Below are 26,875 nucleotides of genomic sequence, written 5' to 3'. Positions count from 1 at the left end.
TGGCCTTGTAGTCCATTTTATTCTGCCTTTAAACAGTTCTTTTTATTCTGTTTGTGTCTTTATGTTATGGTTTATTGATGACAAGTTAAGATGAGGCACTGATTTTCACATTCAGTGACAAATAAATATATTATCTTCTATCTAAACATCTAGTGTTAGTGTGTTTGTAAATGCTAATTAACGTAAGCTGTAATGATGAAATTATGTAACTTGCAGTAAATAGAACAGCGGGTGATTTTGATGGCTATAATTTGGTGCTGAATGTCTGTGATATATGTTTTTGTGTGTATTTTTTTATGTATCTTCAGAACAGTAATCCACTGACAACAATAAAGTAAACACAAGAACACTGATTCATTTTATAAGTCTAATGAGCATTCTGATGAATGAACACAGTTATTTTTAAATCCATTCAAACACGTTTATAGTTATGCCTTAAAGCAGCAATGTTAGCTAACCTAGTTTTTAATGTGATGAAGGTCAGAAATGACCTCTCGCCTCCTCCCTTTGCTCTTCTAGCTGGATGAAGAAACCCAGATGTGGGGTACCAGACCTGCTTGGCGGCATATCTGGATCCCGCAGGAAGAAGCGATATGCGCTTACTGGACAGAAGTGGCAACGCACACACATCACATACAGGTTAGAGAGAGACATGATGCCTCTGTCAGTGTTAATGATTTAACAGTTTGGTCTATAAATACAGCACAGACATTAACAGACAGAACTGTGAAATGAAATGCTCAAAATTTATAATGGAGCTTTAAATAAGTAGTCTTAAAGGTACAGTTGTCCTAAAGGCATGGTATACCAATTTTATGTAATTCTGTTTATTAATAATATTATGGAAAATAAATGCAATAATCAAAATTTTATGTTAAAATTATTATTCAGTATGCACGGGCAGTATTACATAAATGCTTATGTTTTAACATATATAATTTCCAGAATAGTTTACTCAAGAATCACTTAAATCTTTCCCCAACAGATGCACATGCATATTAACTCTTTCCCCACCACACTTTTTTTTTTTTTGCCAGTCACTGCCAGCATGTAACATTTGTACAAAATTGTGGCCCCCCAGAATATATAGTTTTATGAATGTCTGAACATGAATATGTTAAATGTAAGAATAGAGCCTCTATGCTTATAAATAAGTAAGTAATTGAATAAATAAATAATTCTAGCTAGAGTAAGTTTTAAAAAAAAAAATTAACAAAAAGCTGAGACAATCACATTTTTTTCAATGACTTCGCCTAGATCGAATTCAGAACAATGCTAAAACACAAATGGAGTACATCGCTTCCATCAACACCTCGAAAGTTTACATAGTCTCCACTTCCTGGGTCAGCATTTCATTTGGTAACGTTAGGCAGTTTTTATTTATATGCTGTTTAATGTTGGATGGTCACTTTATTTTACATATTGCTTGTTTCTGCTTTTGCATAGCCCTATTTTGATCCAGGGGTTCAGTACTCTTTCTATTTATATACTAGTGCCCATACCAAAAATTCCGTCAGTGGCAGGGAAAGAGTTAATGTGAACTGCATCTTAAAGACAAGTTAAGGTTAAAGGGGCGGTATGTTTACATTAGGGCTGTCAAAATGACTGAAAAACTAAATTTGAATTTTCCACTTAAATATTATCAAAATTCGAATTATATTATATATTTAAAAGGCATAATTTCAGTTAAGGGGGGGAAAAAGGTTTTGGCTTCTCTCCTGAGGCCACGAGAGGGCGCTTCGTGCAAAATATGCACTTTTCTTCAAAGCATAATAAAATAACTATCTTTGAAAATAAAAGTGCATAATGTTTAAAATAATGTTTATAAACCAGATATAATTAATAAAGTTGCTTAAACAATCAGAAAAAAAAAAGAAAAACAGCACCATGCATGTATGTATAGTTTAATACAAAGGACCGAAAACCAATCACAAAGAGTAGGCTACGTTCTTCATTTAAAAACATGAGATACAGTGGAATGGGGAAAAACTGCCATAAAGTCTTGAGACATGTTTTTTTAAAAGTTGAACTTACATTAATTTTACATGGCGTTCTAAACATGGCACTCTCTTGTGCGAGACATGAGTGCAATGCTGATAGATGTCCCTCTAGACATATGTGATAAATATACGTTCTGTGTGAATGGCTTGGTTTCAGTTTTGACGTAAACAACATCTTCTCCAAACTGATGCTCTCGTTTTCCGCAATATATTGAATGAACAACATAGCAGCACAGCATCAAGTGGGTTCAACTGGATAGGCTATAAGAAAAGCATTAAAATGCAATAACACTTACATCGTCGTCACATTTAGTGCACTACTGATAAGGCTGTCTGACGGCTGACGCAGACCTAAAATTTGAATGCAAAAATGTGGATTTTTTTTTTTAATTCGACGAATATTCAAAATTCTATTTTTTTTTATAGCCCTAATTTACATATCATCTGATATCTTGTGTAAATACTGGCCTCTACCTGATGTTTAACTCTTAAAATGAATTGTACTGAATTTTGATAAACCAAACCCTGATAGGTTGGAACACAGACACGGACGTGGCTCAAATTGTCCTTTCACTGCCATGATATATGCTGCACTGCAGTGAAGACACAGCCAAGCATATAATAACCTCCAGCATTCACTCTTTAACCTTCAAGAAACATATTTGAACTCCCTAAAGATTACCTTCTAAAGGGCTCGGAGGAAATAGAGTGTTCTCTCACCTCAATTTAGACTTTCCCGGTTACAGCGGGCGATAACGGAAATGATTTATTCAAATCCTGCTTTTTTAATTGATGGGCCACCTATGCAAATGGAATGTAAATGAAGACAGGCTTGGCAGTGAGTGACTGGCCTCTATAGAGAAAAGTCAGCTGAGATTTTCAGGGCCTCTCAGTCTGTTAGAGGAAGATAAAGACTTCAATGTGGGAAATTCAGCAGAGATGCCAGTCTAAGGGCAGTTGGTGCAGTTCACTTTGGAAATGAAAATGCTCCCTCTTTTTTGTGATATTAACACATCATAATAGTAAGGGTTTTTACTATGCCAATTGATAGTGGGGGATTTCGATCATATTGAAGGTTCTGATGTTAATATCTGATTAAATGTGGAGAACACAAACTCAAAACACACCATTTACAGCACATACGAAACAATGAATTGCTGAAGATACTACAGACACTCTAGCAGAGACAAACTCTGCCTGGTTCCAGAAGAAACTGCAACATTGCACTTTACACAACATCATGCTAATGGAAAGCACTTAGTAAGACAAATGAATTAAAGTGAAATATTTTTTTTTAGCAAATACAAATATTAAAAGATGAGGTCTTTGTATGGATAATATGATTAAAACTAGAAAACTAGGGAAAAAAATCATAAGTTGATAAAATAATAGATAGGGCAGTCAGCTTTGGTCTGAGATTTTAAGTGAATATAGCACAATAAGCTTTATAAACTCAAAAGTAAGTGATACAAATAAGCTTGCATTTGAAACGCTTTCAGTTACTTAACGTAACCTCGGTTCCCTGAGATAAGGGAACGAGCGTTATGTATGGGAAAACTCCTTTTTTCCATTCTGCTGAAGCCTGATTTGTTCACATTTGTGTTGCTGCACAAACCAATGGGACTTCAGCCCGCCAAAAAGGGCGGGGCTGACCGCTATATAAGTCGGCCTGTAGCGCCATTCATCAGATCATTCGACTGAAGCGATGATCATCGATTCATGCAGCTTGCAGTGTGGCAAGTGACATAACGCTCATTCCCTTATCTCAGGGAACCGAGGTTACGTGAAGTTACCGAATGAATATTCACTGTGAAGTTCCCTTTTGAATATTCACTCTCGTAATGTGTATGGCATTATCTCGCCCCAAGCTTAGCTGAGGTCATGAGAAACCACTACCTACATGGGAGGTTAGACAGATAGAATCCGCGCCTGCAGGGCAGGGATGTCTAAGTTATAGAATCTGGCAAAAGTGGACGTGATCTCACTGATAGATCTCACTGATAGATATGCTGCTGGACCACGCCCATGAGGAGGCCATTCCCCTTGTGGATGGGCTCTCACATCAATAGGGCATTCCAGTCCTTCTGATGCGTAAGCCAGAGCTATTGCATCAATAATCCAGTGAGACAGTCTTTGCTTGGTAACCGGCAGACCCTTCTGGCAGCCCCCAAAGCAAACAAACAGTTGTACACACTGCCTAAACAGTTTAGAATGTTCCACATAGACTCTCAGAGCTCTAACAGGGCAGAGAGTGTTCAGTCCCTGCTCGCCGTCTGCAGCAGGGAGCGTCAATAGGGATATTACTTGTGCTCTAAAGGAAGTAGAGAGCACTTTAGGAACATAGCCATGTCTCGGTTTCCAAATGACATTGCAGTCATTGAGCCCAATCTCATGACATGAGACACTGACTGACAGCGCTTGTAAGTCACCCACACGCTTAACTTACGCCAAAGCAAGAAGAAGGGCCATTTTAAGCAATAAGGGCCGCAAGTCAGCCGAACTGAGCGGCTTAAATGGGAGCATTTTAGGGCCCCTAGGACCATGGATAAGTCCCAACATGGCACAGTCCAAGGGCTAGGAGGATTCAGTCTCCTCGGGCCCTTCAGAAATTTAACGATCAAGTCGTTTCTGCCTATTGATTGGCCGGCCTCGAGAGAATGATTCGCCACGATGGCCACCACATATACTTTGAGTGTGGATGGGGCGCACCCCTTATCCAGCAGCTCTTGCAGAAAAGTCAGCACGCAGGACACGTCACATGAAAATGGGTCCACTTGCCATGCAGAGCACCAATTGAGCAATACTGACCATTTCTGGCCATAAAGTCATCTCGTATATGGCGCCCTTGCCCCAAGAATGGTGTTGCTTACTTTCGCTGGGAACCTATCAGACTCCCGTCGATATCAGACAGCATGTCTGCTCCCAGGTTCATCTTGCCCGGCACATGACCCTTAGCGAGAGGAGTTCTTTCTGTGGTGTAAGGCGTGAGACCTGAGACCGCCTTGGTGATTGATATCAGACACCACTGTCGTGCTGTCCGAACAGACCAGGACGTGGTGGCCTTTGATGGCCGGAAGGAAGGAATTCAGGGCTAAGGAGACCGCCAACATTTCCAGGCAGTTGATATGTAGGCATCGCTGCTGAGCTGTACAGGAGCCGAATGCCGGATTGCCCTCCAACAGCGCGCCCCACCCGGAGTTGGACGTGTCTTTTGTGATCACTTTCCTTCTGGAGGCCACGCCCATCCCCACTCCTTTCTGAAACAGGTGAGTGGTCCTCCGGGGGCCACAGCTTCGATACAGTGGTGGTCCACCCTGACTGGAAATCTCTTCAACAGCCAAGCGTGTAGCAGGACTCGGGCTTTAGCCAAAATTGGAGGGGCCGCATGTGAAGCAGGCCCAGCGGAGTTACAGAGGCGGCAGCGGCCATAAAACCCTCAGGGGGCATGTCGTCTCCGGTTTGAGGGAAGCCGTCAATCGCTGAATTGTCAGGGATCAATCCGGCGAGATCCATGCCCGCATTATTAGGGCGGAGTCTAGAACCGTTCCCAGAAAGAGTGTCTGGGTAACAACTGGCTCTTGCGTGGGTTGATGACCAACCCGAGGTGCTCTAAGTGAGGGAGGAGCAGCATTGTTGAGGTAGTTCAATACGCTGATTCCCATCTGCCTGAGAGGGGACAGAGCCACGTCTATGCACTTCGTAAAAGTGTGTGGGGCCAGGGACATTCCAAACGGAAGGACTGCATACTGATAGGCCATTCCCTCGAACACAAATCTCAAGAACGGTCTTTGATGTGGGACTATGTGGATGTGAAAGTGAGATCTTTCCAATTCATGGTCAAAAACTAATCCTCGGGGCAAATATGCGCGAGAATATTTTTGACTGTCATCATCTTGAATGACCGGCGCATAAGCGAGCTGTTCAGATGTCTGAGATCTAAAATGGGTCTGAGCCCGCCGTCTCCCTTTGGGACGAGGAAATAGCAACTGAAAAAGCCTCACTCGCTGTTCACTGGGGGCACCATTTTCACAGTGCCTTTTGCAAGCAGTGCTTGCACCTCCTGCTGGAGAACAATAGCTTTGTTGTCCGGGACAGAAGTTTGAACAACGCCTCTGAAGCAGGGTGGTCTGCAAGCAAACTGTAGCGAGTAGCCTCATCTAATTGTTTCCAAAACCCATCTCGAGATTCCCCGAATGGCTGCCCAGACCGTTTAATGGGAGGCAAGAGGTTTTATTTTCTGGAAAGAGAGCTCGCCTTGAAAAAGCGGGGATTCTACGTTCTTATAAGTGATTGAGAGAGGATGAGGAATTTTGCTCTTTAAAGTATGTGGGTCCGCTATCATAGCGGTAAAATATTCAGGTACACGCTGCACCTGCAGGACGTGACCCGGTGAAAATTAATCTCCATCTCTCAGATGTGTTCAAAGAGGTGAGGAGTGAAGGCGAACTGTTTTTGTCCTTTTCCTCTCTAGTGTCTCAGGATGGCTCGCGGTTCGGGGTCCAGCACAACTCGTGGGCGGTGACCTTGACGCTTTGGGAAAGGGAAACGTTTCATCGGCCTGGAGTGCTGTTTCAGCCCAGGCTTGGTGAGCTCGTCATGGAGGGCTGGTAAGAACAGGGCTGGGCGCTGGCGGGAGGATTGCTGGCAGGAACCATTCATCCAGTAAGCCATGGGCGGGCTCATCCAGAGCTGACCACTCGAGTCCCAGATCCTCCACAGCCTTTGCGAGGATCCGGATTAGCTCGGTGTCTGGCTTCGGCCTTGGCACCTGAAGGGGAGGGGCTGCTTCGGGCTCCTCGCCGGAATCACCCCATTCCTCCGTTTCTGACGCCGCCAAGAACACAGAGTCGGCGGCGGTGACATCATCGATGATGATGTCCTCCTCGGATGCGCTGAATGAGACCAGTCCGCTCGCAGCTGAAGAGGGGCGCTGGTCCTCATTTGCGAAGCACACCTGTGAAAGAGGACACGGGGAGGGCAGGGCACGAAGGCGCTGAGGTGACGTGACACTGCCTGGGCCTGCTGGAAAAGATCCGCTGCCCCGCTGTTTTTTCCTCTTAGGGGAGGAGAAAGATGGGAGGGCCTGGCGGGGGGGATCGCCTTGATGGAACAAGGCGACCCGAGAGCGTAGACGAGAAAGCGAGTACAGCCTCTGCATGGGCCAAGGCAAGCAGTGCACTCGCGGTGTCCGTCTTCATCGTGCAAGAACCCCTTGCACGAACCACACTCGCGGCGCGACATTTGTAGCAACACGCGCTGAAATTTGCTCTTAGAAATTTGTTCTTTCACTCCGGATGCCGGATGCCTGCAGTGATGCTTCATTCGCTGCTTCGGCTTCTTCCACAGCGGTGAGCAGAGCTGGAGCTTCTTCCATGTCTTCTTCTTGCAGAAGAGTCAGCGAAGAGATGATCCTCGTCGCTGAAGGAGAATAATCTGATGAATGGCGCTATGGGCTAAATTATATGGCAGACGGCCCCGCCCCTTTTGGCGGGCTGAAGCGCCATTGGTTTGTGCAGCTACACAAACGTGAACAAATCAGGCTTCAGCAGAATGGAAAAAAGTAGTTTTCCCATACATAGCGAGAGTGAACGTTCGAAAGGGAACTGAATATTAATACTCTGCATTACTGATATAAAACATTATTTTGGCAGACTTTACACAAAACAACTTAAATTTGTCTATTATTCAAGCAAATGTCTAAGGTTGTAGAGTTATATATGCACTAAAATAAGTTACATATTCTGATATTGAAGAAGAAAAGAACTGATAATGAAAAACAAATACAGTTATGAATTAGTGATCATCAGTGATCAAATTAATTTATGTAATTTCAACTTTTTCTACATTAGACAGTTTTCTCAAACTTGAAAAGTTTAAGTTGGATTTTTTTTTTTTACAGTGTATAAATAATCACATGTTCTCTTGGATTCATGTTCCAACAACAGAAATTTAAAAAAATGGTGACAGAATTAAACTTTTTTTTTTTGATGAACTATCCCCACAAAAGCAATATAAAACCACCAACAATAATGAGTAGAGTGTATAATAGTTAACTATTAAGAGTATAAATTCTTCTTCTTACTTATTTTTTCTGGAAACCACCTTAAAATAAGCTCACCAGCACAAAGATGTGTTGCACAGTCATTGTCTTTATTGCCTGTTATTATGGGGCTTGTAAGCCCTAAAGTACAAAGCTTTAAAGCACCGAGGGGTAATACAAACCAAAAGCAAGCATAAATCAAACCATATATTGGACTTTGCCATGGCTTAGTGTTTATATTTATTAGTAAATATTGTTTTTTTTTTTTTTAGCATAAAAAATGTCACTCCTAAGGTGGGAGCAAGAGAAACGCATGAGGCCATTCGCAGGGCATTTGACGTATGGCAAGGTGTCACGCCGCTACGCTTTGAGGCCGTGCCCTACAGCGCTCTGGAGAGTGGCAAACGTGACGTCGACATCACCATCATCTTTGCCTCTGGTTTCCATGGTGACAGCTCTCCTTTTGATGGAGAAGGGGGCTTCCTGGCACATGCTTATTTCCCAGGGCCAGGCATAGGGGGCGACACGCACTTTGACTCAGATGAACCTTGGACACTGGGCAACCCAAACCATGATGGTGAGAGAATGGCAGGTTAGGCCACATTTTCAATTTCAACAATAAACAAACAAATGAAGTTGCTGTTTCAGCAGGAATGTGAAAGTGACAGAGCAGCTAAATCATTAATGACATCTGGAGACTTTCACAAGCACCACTGAAAATAAATTACAATGTTTTACAGCTAAAGCTAAAAGCAATTCTGCAAAACAAGACTCACTTGTAAAGTAATTAGTGCTACAATTTACTTGCTGAAATGAATGTTTTAACAAATTGTGCTGTAAACACTAAGGGGAGAATTCACTAAACTGCTGCAACACCTGTGTGTGGTATTTAAGTACAAACTCAACAATGTATTATTTAACCAGCTTAAGCAGCCACTAAATGTGCTGGAGCCATTAGTACTACTGTATATGTAATTTGTTAACACTTTACAGTGAATTTTTATGTTAACATTAGTTGATACATTAGATATCGTGAGGTAAACTTTTGAATGGTACTTTATAAATAACTTTCAGTCCTGAAACTCACAACATACATGCAATCTGCTAGTGATAACTTCATTTACTAGCCAATAAGGTTGCTTGCACATCATTGGTTAAACTGATTCAACTGATTCAGTTGTTCGCTGTAAGCTGGTCCTGCAGCGAGTTCCTTTGAATCCCCTACCTCCCCCAGCTCCACCTGTCTGGTTCTGCTACGGGATTTATGTATGCCTATTATATCTAATCCACCACGACTAAATACATTAACATTTTCATATTCATTACCATGCTAAAAGTATTCAGAGAGTAATCATGATTGAAATATCCTTAAATGTTAGATATGGTAACTTCTGTTCTAACAAGATATCTGTAAATATGTTTTCTTCGCCCTGTTTTCATTTATTGCACTACAGACATGTCACAATTCTAACATTTAAAGAACCCATTCTAGATTGTGTTGGTGAAGTTGCATATTCCCAGTAAACTCTGTCAAATTTCAGTAATCTTCTGCATCCTTCACAAACAACTGCTGAAATCCATCTGTGCGTGGTATTTAAGTGCATACTTAAACAGCAGCCAGTAAATGTATGACACAGAAATGACACTGATCAGGCTCTAAACCAATGCAAATAATCATCGCTTTCGTTGGTTGCACAAGGAATTCTTCCCTGAATGTGTCTTACATGTTGATGTTTGTGTGCATGTCAGGTGTCAACTTTGTTTGATATGTAGTATTTGCGTTATGGTTGTACCCATTAAATGAGAGGTAATTAGATCCATCACTTCACTGCGAGCTGCACTTAGAGGCACTCAGCTTTAATTACCTGGGCCGACTGGATGCAGAGAGCTTTTAAGATGCTCATCTCCTTTCACAAAATGTCTCAGGCAAGACAGTAATAAATGGCTTCAACTACATTCACTACTGGCATTTTTACTGCCGTCTGCACTCAGGACCCTCGGCTGTTTGTTTTGATGCCGTCTCTGATGTTACACGTGCATGGCATAATAGCTTCCTGTGGTTTCAGGCTTCATTAAAGTCACCACAGTCTATATGGACCACACACTGTGTGGTTTTCTTTCTTTACATTAAGCCTGATTGGCATCAACATGTTATAAAATAAACAGCAATTAGGAGATTATTTTTAACAGGTCATTTAGAAGTGAATGCCTCCCATTCACTTCACTCACTGTTACCAGATTAGATTGTACAAAGCTCTAAAAATGTACCATAAAAGCACCATAACAATAGTCAGTTACACTTTGTCTTAAGGTGTCCTTGTTACAGCGTAATTATACATTTATGTACTGAGTAATATTATTTTACTACATGTACTTACTATATGGTTAGGGTTAAAATTAAGGATTTGCTTAATTATGCACAATTTATTGTTATTATAGTAGTAAGTACATGTAACATATGTAACAAGTACACCTTAAAATAAAGTATTACCCAATAGTCCTATGACTCATGCGCTATATGCTAAGTGTTTTGAGACCTATATAGCTATATGTAAGGAACAAAACCCAAATTTTGATATGTTCAGATGATGTTTGAATCCCCTGTGAAAAAAAAAAAAGAAGTTCACTTTATAGCATAATTTTTTTTTTAATTTTCATTTTTTAAAGAGTTCTTATTACGGAAATAATATTTTTTTGGTTAAGTATACTTTTGAATGTACTAACAAGCATTTATGGTAAGCTAAAAATACTTTAATGTAACTTAAAACTTATATGTCATGTATTTAAATATATTTGTAATTACACATTTGTAACAATTACGTTGAAATTTAGTTACATAAAATAACACACTACAGTTGCAATTAATTTACATGTGTGTTAGTATGTTAGTCAACACGTCAATATAAGCACAAAAAGATTATTAAAACAGTGGTTTAAAATATACTTTTAAACATTTAGTTTGACATTACAAAATGCAAAAATCGTGTCTGTAGAAGTACATTTAAATAGCCTTTTATTTAATTAATATTACATTATCTGCAAGTACAGCTTTTGAAAAAAAATTACCTTAATGTTTGACTTACACTACAGGTGCACATTTAATACAATACCTTTACTGCGAAGGATAGCTTACATAACATTTTCATTCATCATTACGTCAGCATGGAAGATATTTCCAGTTACACTGTTGTATAATACAAAGCAATGTGGGATCTGTTTTGCATACTGTTTCCAAAGCTACTGTTTTCTGTCATGCCCACACACTATACACATGAACATTACAACATTAAGATGACTCTCAGATCAGGAACTTGAGTGGTGAGTCACAATGCCAGATGCCTCTCAAGATAAGAGTACAAGGACAGCAAAAAACAAAGCAAATCTTGTGATTGTATGTTCACTTGTATTTTATATTTTCACTGTTGTGTCTATACTCCTTAGGTAATGACCTGTTCCTTGTGGCAGTCCATGAGCTTGGTCATGCTTTGGGACTGGAGCATTCTAATGACCCCACGGCTATAATGGCTCCATTCTATCAGTATATGGACACAGAGAGCTTCAGACTGCCTCATGATGATCTACAGGGCATCCAGAAAATATATGGTGCGTTTAAACCTCTGGCTTGCACATACCTGTTTACAGTAACACTGATCAAACTTACGGTTAAGGATTTGAATAAAATGGACAACAATAAGGCTAAGCCATATCATATTGACCAGGTTATTATAGAAACATGGTGGTGGGCTTATCTGACTTTTTTTTTGCTGGTGAGCAACTGCATTTCAACCAGAACTACCTCACAACACCACAGCAAACCCCTAGAACACTGTTACAACTGCATAGCAACACATTAAAAATATATAATTTGCATTATTATTTTTATATGTACTTGTTTTAATTTGTAACTAAACTTTTAATGATTTTATATGTAAGAAAAACAATGGTGATCTGTTTTCATTCAAAATATATATATTTTTTTTAAGAAATTCTTGAAAAGAAAACTGTATGTAGTTGGGCATAATCTCTTATTATTTTTCTATGGGAAAAAAAAATAACAAAAATGATGCAGTGCTTGATAATACTTGAAAAAATTGCCAAAACATATTCATTTGGTGCAATCAACATGGCAAATCAATTTAATGATTGATTGATTGATTGATTGATTGATTGATTGATTGATTGATTGATTGATTGATTGATTGAATACCCCTGCAGACCCTCATGACTCTGTCAAGATCAAAAAAGCTTCTTAAAATATCTTAAATGCTTACCTTTTATGACAAGAAAGGGTACCTGACTTTTATGGTCATTTAATTAATAATAATATTATTATAGTAATAAATAATACTTTTTATATTTATAAATTAAGAATTTATAATATTTGTTAAAAAGTAAATTTTAAAAAAAGTAGATTTTTTTAAATGATATATTGGTAACATTTTACAATAATGTTCCAGTTGTAAACATTATTTAACATGAACTAACAATTAAAAAGACTTCTAAAGCGTTTTTTAATCTTTATGTTAATTTCAACATTTCCTAAGACATTATTAAAATCAAATGTTATATCTGTTAATATCTTTTTAGAGTCAGTACATTTCTTGAAAATGGAATAAAAGTTTATTTCAATTTCATTTATTTGAACTTGGCCCATGTGATTTCAAATACATCTTTAAAAGATTTTTTCTTTATTCGACACTCTTGTGATTTGAATTTTGTATTCATTCTGCAGGTCCTCCAGACAAAAATCCTCAGCCTACAAGACTGCTTACGACCGCTACGCCTCCTCGCCTGCACCTACCAACTGACCCTCGAAAGCATGACCGACAGGGTCGCCCTCATCGCCCTCCACAGAAGTCAAAACCAGCCCACCCCAACTCCAAACCCAACATCTGTGACGGAGGTTTCAACACTTTGGCAATCCTACGACAGGAGCTGTTCGTCTTCAAGGTATGAATAATGAACAGCTTCACTGAGAATTAGAGAAGCATAAATTGTAAGTTTCCTAACTCCAGCACACTCTTATTAGGATCAGTGGTTCTGGAGGGTGCGAGATAATTCTGTGGTGCCTGGATACCCGATGCAAATCAACTACTTCTGGAGAGGTCTGCCTCCCAAGATCGATGCTGTCTACGAAAACAGCGAGGGGAAGTTTGTCTTCTTCAAAGGTAAGATTTATTTTCCTCCAACTTTTAAATCTTACAGGCTAAATATAGACGTGAATATGTGAAGGAAGGAGCTCAGCTTTCAGGGTCTACTAAGGGCATTTTCACACCGGGTTTGTTTGGAGTTAGTTTCAGAACCTGCATGGCATGTTATCATTTAGGCATATATGAATACAGCAATTGCCCTCAGATCTGCACCAAAATAACAGATTAAACACAAACTCTGGAGCAATTTGGAAGTGCTGAGAAAGCATTCTGACCCAGTGGACCAATTAACCAAGCTGTATTATCGTTCATAATGGGAAATTTGTGATGTAAAAAGCAGCAGTGTCTGATTCTGTGGGTGAGCACATTAGTTAACAGTTCATCTTAAACTGTTGTGAACTTGATGTGAATATATGAACATTGACAATAAACTTGTGGAGCCAACTTAAAAAAAAAAAAAAACACTTTGGCATGCTTTCAAATGCTGCCTTGTAAAAGTGAACTGAACCAAGAAGGAAACAATCTACAGGTGTGAAAACAGCCATAATTATCTTCGGTTTTATTATTATTACAATCAATTATAAATAATAATACTATTATTATTACTAGAAGAAGAACACGCATGCATTTTTACACTAAAGGCAATCTTTTCCTTTTCTCTGCATTTCTGAGGCAACCGGTTCTGGGTGTTTAAGGATACAACTCTACAGCCCACATATCCTCAGGACATTTCTCTTTTTGGCAGTGGAATGCCCACACAGAGCATTGAAACAGCTGTTTGGTGGGAAGACGTGGCCAAAACCTACTTCTTCAAAGGGGACAGGTCAGTTTTATAGCTTCTAGCTACAGTGTACAATGGGACCCAGTGGACACCGCCTTCACTTGACTGTTCCATAATGTCTGAGACCGTTTTTTCTGTCTCTGTCTACTATTACAGATACTGGAGGTACAATGAGGATATGAGAACCATGGACCCTGGATATCCAAAACCTATTACTGTGTGGAAAGGCATCCCAGACTCTCCACAGGGAGCATTTGTGGACAAAGAAAATGGTGAGACACTGAAATGATCTTAGCTGACAATGCAGTGCCTTGCAAAAGACCCCAAACCAATTCGCTCATATTGCGAATCTAGTTTTGAAATATTGCCATTGAGTTTCACAGTACCTTAACTCAAAATTAATTATTGCTATAATTGCATTTGTATTGGTGCCATGGCCTGCTGGTTTACACATACAGTATGCTCAGACACGTTGAGTTGTGACTTTTTATGTAGGTTTTATTAATATCAAAAAAAACAAAATACTAAAACTATAATACTATAAAAATAAAAAATCAAAAAAACCCAAAAAATTGATATGCATATAAAAAAAAATAAAAACTTACAAAAAAATCTATTTAAATGTTTTTAGTTACAAAATGAAATATTCTGTTTTTCTTAACTGCACAAGGACAAAAATATTGGGACACACCTTTTAATTATTGATATTCCATGGTTAACTGTAAGTGGTATTATTGGAAAGTGGAAGCATGTAGGAACAGCAACAACTCAGCCATGAAGCAGATGACCACATAAAGGTCACCAAGTGCTCGAGCGCATGGTGCGTAAAAGAAACACTCTGCTGATTATAAACTTCCACTGATATTAATATCAGCAGCTGCATGCAAGCTTCACTTCACCAAAACAATGCCAAGCATTGTAAGGAGAGGTGTAAAGCACACCACCACTGGACTCTGGAGCAGTGGAAACTTGCTCTGTGGAGTAACAAATCACACTTCTCTGTTCGATAGTCTGATGGGAGAGTCTGGGTTTGGGGAATGCCACGGGCCCGTTCTTCGTACGTTGCTAACTCAGTTAGCTGGATTAGATTTTTGACGAGATTTGGCATGATCTTGGAATGTTTGGTTCTTCGAAGCTTATCCTGGACTTGTTGTCATGGCAACAGGTCCGTAAGCTTAAACCTGCTTTGGAGCTGACTTATTTAATGTAAACAGGAATAGATTGCATCTTTTTAAGTAAAATTGATACTTACAATCTGTCCCAGCCACCGCTACTTTATTACAAGAGTATCCTACTGATCCAGGCACGATCATTTTAAATAATAATCAATTAAAAATTTATTTAAAAATAATATAATAATGTTGTGTATCTATAATACTATAGACACAGCCAGTTTTACTCACTGAAAGATTTATTTGTCATAAAAGAATTACTTCATAATTGCATTAGAGTCTTACATGCTATACAGATAATGTAGAGTCGTGCATTAATTTGAGTGATGACAGCTATTATGGGAGTGGCTTGATGGAGCGCAGGAGATGCAGATAACATGACCCTTAAGAAACTTTAATTAATGTTGTCACATAACAAATCTGTTTGAAAGATAAAATAAATTGAATTGCTAATTACTAAATTGAAATTAAAATGTAAAGCCTGTACAAATATAAGAAATCGTGAATATAAATAATTGTGAATTGTGTAAAAATAAATGAAACATAAAATAAAAACAGTGCACATTTCATTTGTCTATTATAAAATTTATGTAGTTTTGTTCGCTTGACTGTTTCGTTATAAAAGTCCAGAAATTTGTCAAGTTTTTCGTAAGGTGTCATTTTTAATTATATGATGTCATTATGTTGCTGTCTTGCCGCCAGCCAATCGCTGCATTGCTGATCGTGGTTTCGAGTATCAATACATAGCCCCTTTTAAACCAACCCATGAATGCGCAGTTATCTCAGATAACTCAATCCAGCCATACTAATCATCAACAACAGGTGCGTTCGAGGAACCGAATTAGCCAGATTCTGATTAGTGTGATGATGTGCTTCCAACTTTGTGAGAAAAGTTTTGTGAAAACCCTTCTCTATTCCAGCATGGAAGTGGACTTGCCCTCACAGAGCCTTGACTTTAACCGCAGTGAACACCTTTGGGTTGAACTGGAATGGAGATTGCGAGCCAGGCCTTCTCATCCAACATTGGTGCCTGAGGTCACAAGTGTTCTACTGCATAAATTAGCAAATAATCTCACAGAAATACTCCAAAATCTTGTGGAAAGCATTCCCAGAAGAGTGGAAGCTCTTATAGCTGCAATGGGAGAACCAACTTTATATTAGAGTCTATATGTATTTAGAATGCGATGTTATTAGATGTCCCTAGTCAGGTATCCTATTACTTTTATCCATATAAGTGTATATTCACCACATATAAGTATATTGTTGAGCCACTAGACTGTATAAATGCTCTACAACTCTTTCCATCGTAAACTCCCTCCAGAGTTTCAGAGTTTAAGTAATTGGTTCACTCTGGAGGACACTGTGTTGACTGGCAGAAGTTTCTCCGAACTATGTTCTCTGTGCAAGTAGTGTGTCTTATGGATCTGGTGATCTCTGGGCTATAATTGGCCTCTCTGTGGCTTCTCTCATAAATCTCTTTGTTCCTGCTGAGTTTTTGAGGGACAATCAATTCTAGGCAGAAATTAGGTTTATAACATCTACTGTACTTCTTCATAATTGAACCACTAGTGTCAGATGGGACCTTCGAGCACAATTCATACCTATGTTTTATTTTATTTGGAATGGCACAGGTACAGACAGTTATATGGCTATGGTGTCTTTGTTTTTGTACCATGCAGTTTCAGACCTGATAATATGATGACACTCTTGGAGTACTCTTGGAACTTGGAGTACCATGAACAAAATGTATTACTAGTAACAAATAATTGACTTGAGTTTTAATATCATTAGACTTAAAATTTCTTATTTTCAACTAAGAATAACACATGGTTATGTTTTCCAGTATGCATACAGTAGTTCAATATGAGCTGTCTTCCTTTTCTCCTGGATTCACATACTTCTACAAGGGGAAGGAGTACTGGAAGTTCAACAACCAGAGGCTGAGAGTGGAGCCAGGCTACCCCAGGTCTATCCTGCGTGATTTTATGGGCTGCGACGGCTTACCTGCCGACCCCGACTGGGACTGGAGCCCTCCACAGGAAGAAGAACCACCACAATATGACAATGATGATGTTGATATCGTACTCAAGCTGGAGAGCAGTGGTGGAGCAGAGAAAGCGGTGGCCATCGCCATCCCCTGCGTCCTGGCCCTGTGCATGATGGTGCTGCTTTACACCGTGTTCCGCTTCAAGAGGAAGGATACGCAGCGCCACATACTGTACTGCAAGCGATCCATGCAGGAGTGGGTCTGAGAATTACGAATGAAACTATTTTCATCTTAAAAATCCCTTCAAAGGTAAAAAATTGGCACTGACTTTATGTTGGTATTTGTTGGCAGAAAAGAAGGGTGACAAAAACGAACAGCATGCCAACTTCCAGCTCCCATTGTCAGCCTTCTTAGATGGCAATGTGTCATTTTTGTATGGTTTTGGAACTCTGTGTGGCCATTTTGGTTCCTAGAGTCCAATGCAGAAGTAAACTGTTACTCTACAAACCATAATTATGAACTTTTCAATTGATTTGAGAATTATTTATCATCGGACTGCTGATCTGTGTCCCTCCGAAATACTTGCTGGTGTTGAAAAAACTGATACCCAAACCAAATATGCCCTTAGTGTCCAAAGAGGATTGCTTCATTCACATGGAATATTCTGAAATGACTGGCTTATCGATCATTATTTGAGTTCCATTTGGCTGCATTCATCTGCAGAATATATGAGATCTATCTGCTTGGAAATCAGAAGGACATATAACATCGGGGCTACATGCAATATTTCGTCGAATGCCTTAATCACATCTTGAGTTTATTTTTCTGTGTGTTAGTGTACATGTGCCTGTGTGAATGTGACCCCTTTCCATTAACTCCTTTGCTCATCACTGTCCTTTTGATGCACTTCTGACTGACGCAGACTTGCAGTAAGATTTTAAGTGCCGCTGACTGTTTAAATGTTTAATTGAAAACAAGTGTATGGCTGGTGTCCATGTTCTGTGCTTCTGCGTTTTTAAAGACTCTAATGCTGAAGAACAGAACATTAGACATTTGGTTGAGTGCTTCCAATCAATTCATAGGGAATTTATTAAACGGAAGAATACCGTTTAGCAGAAAAACCTAATGAACCTTCCTTGAGAATCAGATTATCAACCATAAAAAAAAAACATGAAAATGTTGAAGTTATACAGTATATAAAAACACTTATATTAGCGAAGTTTTCAGTGCAATATGTAGGCTAGATTTGCATTTCCTGAACAAAATACTTGTGCTTGCAAGGCAGCAAGTGAATGTTTTGGGTAAATTTAGCTTTTGAGCTTTGGTTCGGTGATTAAAAGTGCATCATCAACACCACTCATGTATCTTCTGTTGACCGTGTTTTCCAGAACCAACCAATAATATAAGATAGTCTTCGAGGTGTAAAGCCAATATTGATACGTAAACTGCATTGCCATATTCCATTCATTATTGTGCATGAACACAGTTGTTCGACATATGCACACTAGTAAGTTTCATCTTTGTTCAGTGTCTCTGCTACTATACTTCACAATTTACTACCAAATTATATTTAATATTCAATGAATTTAACCTATACTAAAATGCACACTTTGTTTTAACATCACACAGATTTGAGCCATGTGAGTTACAAATACTGCTCTGAAGTGCACATGCTCTCAAGTGGCCAAGACCGCAAGTGTTGGCATTGGAACAGACCCACGGTTAGAAATATCTGACTGTGCTGCTGATAAAAATGTACACTGTACGCATACCCTAGTGTATGCATAAAATCAGAAGTATACAATAAGCTTAAAAATAATGTATCCATATTTAATTTGACACAATTCAAAAAGATGCACTGAGGCATAAAAATACAATCTTTTCAATGGGCTGTACCTCACTGTCAATCATTCGGCTTTCCAGCGGAAACAAAACTTTTGTATTGTACAACCATTTGCACGTCTATCTTTCACAGCATTTTTAAAAATTTGGGTCAAATTAAATATGCATTTTATCCTGACTAAGGTATATAATATAAAATATATGCTAAGAACAGGCCAATGAGGATGTGTACTAATGCAGAACGTTGACCAAATTACATAAAATAAATAAATTGACACAAAATATTGTTTTGAGTCTAAACTATTTTATAAAGTACCCAGACAAGTGGTCTGATATACAGTGTTGCCGTAGATGGTGAATTTTAGGAAACAGTGGATGCTTAATGCTGTGTTTTACTAGTCAGAGTAGAAGCACAAAAAGAGGTTTTATTACAGCGCTGCCTTGCAAACACCCAAAGTTTACTTTATAAAGTCCAAGCTTGAGCGGCTCAGTTACTCTTTTCAGTGGCTTCCTTATTTCAGGCACAGGTTTGAGTAAAATAGCATTTGTTGCACAGCTAAAGGGAACTAAAATACTGTAGACTGCAATCAGAGAACTAGCTTCACTGCTTATTTCTGCTTTCCATGTAAAAATATTTGTTAGCATGATCATTCTCAGAGTGTATCCACCACTAAACACATCAAATGTTGCCGTTTGATATTCCTTTTGAGTGTTTCTTGGAAGTGGAGTGATGTATATCGTCATATGCCTTGTTTTATCTTTCGTTTTATGAACTGATCTATAACGGACTATGGTGTTTCTCGCCATGCCATCAGCATCAGCCTTCCAAATCCACATGAATTTCCATGCGTGAACTGTTGTTTTCATTATAAACGGAAGAATATCTCGAGAATATGCCCCGTTCTACCTTTGAGGTCACTGAGTATTGGATGTGTATCTGAACATGTTGTATATATATATCTCATGTAGAGTCTTTATTACGGATATGAAAGGCACATTATGCAGTACATCAATAATAAGATATTATCTATTATCGGATGTGGCGTGTGAATCATTCTTGTGAACTCTAATGAAGAATTTAACAAAATGTACCAGGCAACCATAAGACATTAACATGTAATTTATCCCTGAGATTCATGAAAGGTTGTTTGGGTGATATAATAAAAACAGTTATATATTAAATAATTTTGCGTGGCTTATGGAAAATATTGTCTCTGTAATATCACAACTTGTAAGGGGGAACTTAATGGACCGGTAAGATCCTGGGGAAGGTATATTTTTAATATGTGTTAAAGAAGTCTCTATTATTTCAATTTAACATATTTTGTCTTTTTTTTTTTTTTTTTGATGGCAAAGCTGAGTTTTTCATTAGCCATATCATTCAGTGCCCCATGATCCTTCAGAAATCTTTCTAATATGCTGATTTGGTGCTCAAGAAACATTTCTTATCAGTTTTTTTATATATATATAAACCTTGATACATTTTTCAAGGTTCTGTGAAGAATAGAATGTTAAAAAGAATGGTATGTATTAGAAATAGAAATCTTTTGTAACATGATACGGTCATTACTGTTATTTTTGATTAATTTAATGCATCCTTGCTGTATATACAGTAGGTATTCTTTTCTTACAAAAAAGTTTGAATAGTAGTCTATATGAATATACACTTTTAGGATTTTTAAATTCATCCATCATGCAGGTACACTGCCTTTATTTTATTTTTTTTTAAGCAGTGTGATATCTGAACATTATTACAGTTCAACAGAACAAATTCACTCATTCCAAAATAATAACTACCTTAATATATAATGTTCCTCCACTCTGGCCATTTCATCTTTAGAGGGGTCTCCCTGGTGGACATCTGCACTGCTGCTACCTGGGGATTCACTGTGCACTTTTACCAGGTTTGCCCACTGTGTTCAAGAAATCAACAGATATGTCTATGATTGGCTGCATTGCTCATAGCTACAAAAAGACATTGTAAATAGAAACTTTTGACACTCTCCAGTGCACAAACATGCAGTGGAGCATTTGCCAAATCTCTTTCGCCAGAATGCTATTGTTACAGTTTCAACTGACTATGCTCTTGCTTTCATTTTTGTAGCAGTGGCCCTGTAAAGAGTCACAACCACATGTACAGAATAGGACTGAGCACTAAAAAGGTGCTTGAGATTTTGAGAGTGTTGAGACATTAGAAATAGTTAAATAATAAACTATTTTATCAGTGTCTCGTTGTGTTAATCCAAATTTCACCAGTATTTACAACAGCTGTCATTTTGACACAATTTAAAAACAGGCTGTCAGTTTTCATTTTAACCATCTTGGACTTTATTTATATTTATTTGAACAAAGTATGATTTGAAAAGGTAAGATGAATTATTTTTTTTTTTTTTTTTTTTTTACAATTTAAAATATGATTTTAAAAATATATTCTTCCTTCTTTTGATGGCAAAGCTCCATTTTCAGCAGCCATCACTCCAGTCTTCAGTGTCACATGATCTGACAATCAAAAAACTTTCTTATCACAGTTGAAAATTGGAAGCCTGGCAAAGTGTTTTTCTACAGGATTCTTTAATGATCAGAAAATTTGAAGAACCATTTCAGAACTAAACCATTTTCTTAGCCATTTTTGTGATTACTTTTAACCAATTGGTCTCAAGATAATTGGATGTAGCGCCCCTTAAATTCACGATATGTTGCATAATTCATATACTCTACATTTATAATTTTATAACTATAAATCTAATTATAAAACTAACAAAATTTACTTAAAAATTAACTTGTAGTGAATTAGACTCTTAAAACCACTAAACCACTAAATCCTAATGGAATATGTCCAAAAACACACTACAGAAAACCATTTTAATGGTTTTAATGGTTAAAACTTGATGGTTTGTAATGTTTGTAATGGCTTTTTTAGTGGAAACCATTAGAATTTCTGTGATGGTTTCTGTTTTTTTTTTTTTTTTTTTTTTTTTTTTTCAGCAGGCTAGTTTTTTTAACTTGACAAGAGTATTTTCATAGCATAGAATATAAATGAAAATAAATTTCGAAAATAAATAGCCTAAATAAAAAAAAAATTAAATTAAATTAAATAAAAAAAACCTTCAAATCACCTAGAAAACCAGGCTGATCTCTCCCCATTGGCTAGTCTTGACCTTTACCAGGGGCACGTTCAAGCTCACACCGGTGCGCAACGTTTTGCTACGTTTTCCGGGTTGAACGACACGTTTCCTGGAAACGGTGTGCAACGGTGTGCAACGGGTTTGAGATGCGTTTTCTCTTGTTTGGTGGGTGTGTCAGAAATGTCGGCCCAATCAGCGGCAGCATGTATATAAACCACGCGGTATTAAAGAGACACCTCGCACAATGGGTCCTAAAGTAGTTTACAAATGTGTCCGCTGCAGCTCGGTATATGCAACAATTGAAGACATTAGAAGACATGTTTGCCGTAAGAGTTTTATAGTAAAATATAGCATATCACCATGATGATGTAGTTGTTTATATTTTTAACTTCATTGCAAGGCAAGTTTATTTATATACCAAATTTCATACACAGTGGTAATGAAGTGCTTTACAAAAAATGAGAATGATAATTAATACAAGGTATTTAAAAATTAAGAACTAGAAATAAAATAATTTAAATTAGAATTGATTAGCTACCAGGAGATAAAATAGATGTGTTTTCAGTCAGAATTTGGTAAGATGTTCTCTTTCATTCCGGACGGCAAGGGCAGTGACTGTAACATCGAGGGTACTTTGCAGTATTAAACAAGTATTTATATCAATATCATCAGGCTCCGAAAATTCTTCAAAAAGAATACAGAGAATGGCCTTCTCAGCTGCCATAGTTGCAACGCTTGCGTCATCACAACAGGGTGTTCAACACGCCACCGTTTCCGTTTAAAAAACGTTTTCCAACGTTTTGTCGGGGCTGAACGCAGCCCAGGGTTAATTGCTGCATCACGAGTACAAAAAGAAAATTAATAAACAGCAGTTTAAACTGTTCGAGTGTTTTCTCTTAAAACGTAAATATTTGAAAGATAATTTTACAAAAGCGATCACAGCAAAATACGATCACAGATGAGTAATATAATCTCAATAATCAATAATCCCACTGTTTGAGGTCTATAAAATATATGTAGTATTAGAGTCAAACCTGCAGGTGGCACAATTCTACTATTTTCTGTCCCATTTTTTTTTTTTTTTTTTTTACTGCATGCCTAATCACGTTTGGTATATATATATATATATATATATATATATATATATATATATATACCAAACGTGATATACCAAATTATGTTTTATATATATTATATATATATATATATATATATATATATATAAAACATAATAGATTAAAAAATAAAATTTGAATTATTAATGCCCCTTTGATACATTTAAATGATCTCTGTTGTCTGTCTTCTCTAATTCTCATGTTTATTTGATTGTATTCCACCTGTTTTCAGCTGTGGTGATTCAAACGAAGCAAAAAATAATTTCTTTGCATCTCACACGTTAAAAAAGTAAAATATCTTAATATAAAAACACATGTCAGAAGTAGTTCACTGAGTATGAGTTCCAGACCATTTTGTTCATGACACTGGAACAGGAAAATGTGGAGCAACTTTGGATTTGAGCATTTCTGCAAATTTGAGAGTCACAAATCCTCCATGACAGAGATTTGAGACACAAGGCATAAGATTACAATTGTACATGCTTTTCATAAATGGGTGCTAGATGAAAGCTTTTGTTGCAGAAATGTCCAAAACCAACCCAGCTGGAGTTTGCATGTGAGAGATTTCACCATTTGGAAAACAAAAATCTGCTATTAGATGGGACCTGCAATAGGGGCAATAGGATTTAATAAGAAAATAAGAAAAGCAGTTTGCAGTATTATATCATAACACATTCAGGTTATAGATCACGTTAAAGGGATAGATCACCCAAAAATGTCATTATTTTGTCATTATTTACTCACTCTCATGTTACTCACTCTCATGTTGGTCTTTGTTCTGTGGAAAATGAAAGAAGATATTTTGAAAAATGTTTTGTTCCCAAGGTTTTCCAAAGTATGGAATGACATAGTCCTTTTCCTTTTCAAAACATTTACTTGTACTTTCTTGTAGATATCAGCATGCACTTGTAGCTGGTTTGTCCATGTAATGCCTTCCAGGATAAACAATGAAAAATCAACAGAAGTACTACGAAGAAGTTAACACCAGCACTGGAAATGGTGCTTTTGCCTGAGGCTGCGTGTTTTCTGTTTTGACTTTATATTTGATCAAAAGAATAAAACAAGTCATTGACATTTATCTCTCCAAAGACTCAAGATGTTAACATCTGTCATCAACACAGTGGGTGTTTTATTCTTCTGAGGTTTGAAATTGAGATGCAAAGCACCATTTCTCATCCCTTTCCTTCAAAGGCACGGGCCCACACTGAGAGAGCAGGGCTCTCCATAAATTAGTCAGAGGTCTTGCTGGGAGATCGCGATGGCGAATGAGGTGCTTTCAGCTCTTTTTCATACTTTTTTGTTGTCACTCAGCTTTGCCTCCACAACACAGCAGAGTGACTTATCACATCAGCAGCAGTAATGAAAGCCCTAATGCAGATGAGCTGAACTCAGAGTTTTGCCTCATGCAAACCCATCGGAAAGACTAACAGCAGCCAGGTGCTTTCTGAAATGGTGAAACACGTTAATGCGCCTTACTTTTATATATCTACCTCTCTTTTGTGTTTAGTCTAGTGGGAATGTTAATTAACACCCATGTTGATTTGTAGTCAAGGTTTATCAAACCCCTAAAGGTTAACCATTAACCAGTTGGGCTGATAAAGTCAAATGAACACCACAGTATGAGCATAGAATTATAATACATTTTCTTCGTGCAATTTACTGCATATGTTTTGGATTACAGCATTATGTTGGTTGCTATGTGGTTGCTAAAGTGTTCTGAGTGCCTGCGTGACGGGGCTATGATAAAAGACACTGCAAAAAATAAATAGTTGAGAAAATGTATAAATAAATGAAAAAGGCAACTTGATGTAGTAAGGCTTTTGAATTGTCTTAACATTGCTTTTTATTTTTATTTTTTTTTATCAGTAAAGATAATTTGTTTAGCCAATATCCTGAGGGGGGGGTTGTCTCCTCTTAAAATATGATTAAAAACCATGCTGTGTGTTGTAAATAACAATGTTTTATACTTTAAATAATTGTGTAAGTAGTAAAACAACACAGACACAAACTGGGCTAAAATGCGCTTTAAGTTTAGAAACATTTTGAGTCTCTCCCCACAGTGCTTTGGTCCAAATGCCTGCTTTCCTCTTTTACACCACCTACACACACACACACACACACACACACACACACACACACACACACACACACACACACACACACACACACAGTCTGGTGAGAGAGAACAAAGTCAAGAGATGTGGAACTCCAAGGCAGTGTCAAGGCTATTTTATTCACTTGAACATCAGATGAAGTGATTATTTTCTCTTTAATACAGATGATGCCAATGTATTTTTTGATGAGTCCGCTATTTTAGCAATAATAATAACGTTACCTACTTGATGTCTACAACGGACATTGGGGGTCTGTCACGGCACAACCACAACAGTTTGACGAAAATTACGCCCCTGCACAAACCTCAAGAATGACGGCAATCAAGAAATGTAAAATAATGAGCTCTTTACATCACAACATAACAAGAAACTAACAATAATGACAAATCAACAACAAAAAAGCTTTAAATGAAGTCAGCAAACATTTCAGCAATATGACGGGTTTTTTTGTGTGTGTTTTTTTTTTTGTTTTTTTTGTTCAGACAACTGTTTGACTAGTTAGGACAAGATTTGGGATAATTCTGTTGGTCTGAGACAGGTTTTTATGTTTCAAGAAAACTGCATTTCTTAGTATTTGGAGACTCAAAAGGTTTAGAAAACTGGAAAACATGCAGTGGCTTTTTTATTTTATTTATTTATTTATTTATTTTCAGTTTTTATTTTTTATATTATAGCCTACTTACATTATTTACCAAGGAGGCAACAGTTATTTCCCGTAATTGTAAAATAAAATCAATAATAAAATTTCTACTAACAATACATTTTATAATTATTTAAAAATAATAATTTAAATTTTGTCAATAACATTTTTGTTGCTTGAGCATAAACAATTAACATTATAAACATTATAAATAAAATGAACACTATCTGAAATAAATTATGTTTAGGTTTTTTAGTTTAGTTTAGTTTAGTTTAGTTTAGTTTAGTTTAGTTTAGTTTAGTTAGTTGCGGCAAAATTTCTCTAGGCCCATATCAGAAAATATTTCATATACTTTGCATACTTTGTAAACAACATTCTATAATGATATGACATAATTTCCAGAGTCATTTATAATTTATGTTGTTCATGTATATGTGTGTTTAAGTTGAATCGCCTAGATGATTAAAAAAGGCAAGGGTCAGATAATTTTTTTTTCTAGCCATTTGCAAGGAAAAAATCACTTGATGGATTTGTTTCTTACAGACATGCAGCTTTTCGCTTCACAAGATGTTTAACTAATGGACTGGAGTGTTATGGATTACTTGCAAATTATTGTGATGTTTTTATCAGCTGTTTGGGCTCTCATTCTGAGGGCACCCATTCACTGCAGAGGATCCATTGGTGAGCAAGTGATGCAATGCAAAACTTCTTCACATTGGTTCTCCCATTAACATCCTGGATGGCTTGAGGGTGTGTACATTTTCTGCAAATTTTATGTCTGGATGAACTACTCAACAACTAAAGTATTCTTGTTTCAGTCAGCTGAGGTGTAGCATTCAAACGGGTGTCTGTTTCACACCACATGACAGAAGCCCAGTTATTTTGAACTGGCATTTTTACCAAAATGAA

General features: G+C 37.6%; 1 protein-coding gene across 2 annotated transcripts in view; it reads left to right on the top strand.

Annotated features, from left to right (window-relative positions):
- mmp16b (matrix metallopeptidase 16b (membrane-inserted)) overlaps positions 1-20,005 on the top strand; it is a 29,802-nt gene extending 9,797 nt beyond the window's left edge. Inside the window, exons 3-10 of one of the 2 annotated variants that reach the window (XM_042717792.1) lie at positions 520-639; positions 8,313-8,617; positions 11,482-11,643; positions 12,773-12,990; positions 13,070-13,208; positions 13,863-14,013; positions 14,128-14,243; positions 17,031-20,005. In XM_042717792.1, coding sequence (XP_042573726.1) covers positions 520-639; positions 8,313-8,617; positions 11,482-11,643; positions 12,773-12,990; positions 13,070-13,208; positions 13,863-14,013; positions 14,128-14,243; positions 17,031-17,395 — 1,576 coding nt within the window. In that variant the 3' untranslated portion in view covers positions 17,396-20,005. Of the gene's footprint in view, positions 1-519; positions 640-8,312; positions 8,633-11,481; positions 11,644-12,772; positions 12,991-13,069; positions 13,209-13,862; positions 14,014-14,127; positions 14,244-17,030 lie in introns of both variants that reach the window. The other variant, XM_042717791.1, reaches the window with a different exon arrangement.
- Positions 20,006-26,875: the final 6,870 nt, after the last annotated feature.

This window comes from Cyprinus carpio, chromosome B2 (genome assembly GCF_018340385.1).
Source record: "Cyprinus carpio isolate SPL01 chromosome B2, ASM1834038v1, whole genome shotgun sequence".
In the NCBI taxonomy this organism is placed as follows: domain Eukaryota; kingdom Metazoa; phylum Chordata; class Actinopteri; order Cypriniformes; family Cyprinidae; genus Cyprinus; species Cyprinus carpio.
Note: the sequence above shows the minus strand (reverse complement) of the source record. Positions and strands in the feature narration are given on the sequence as shown.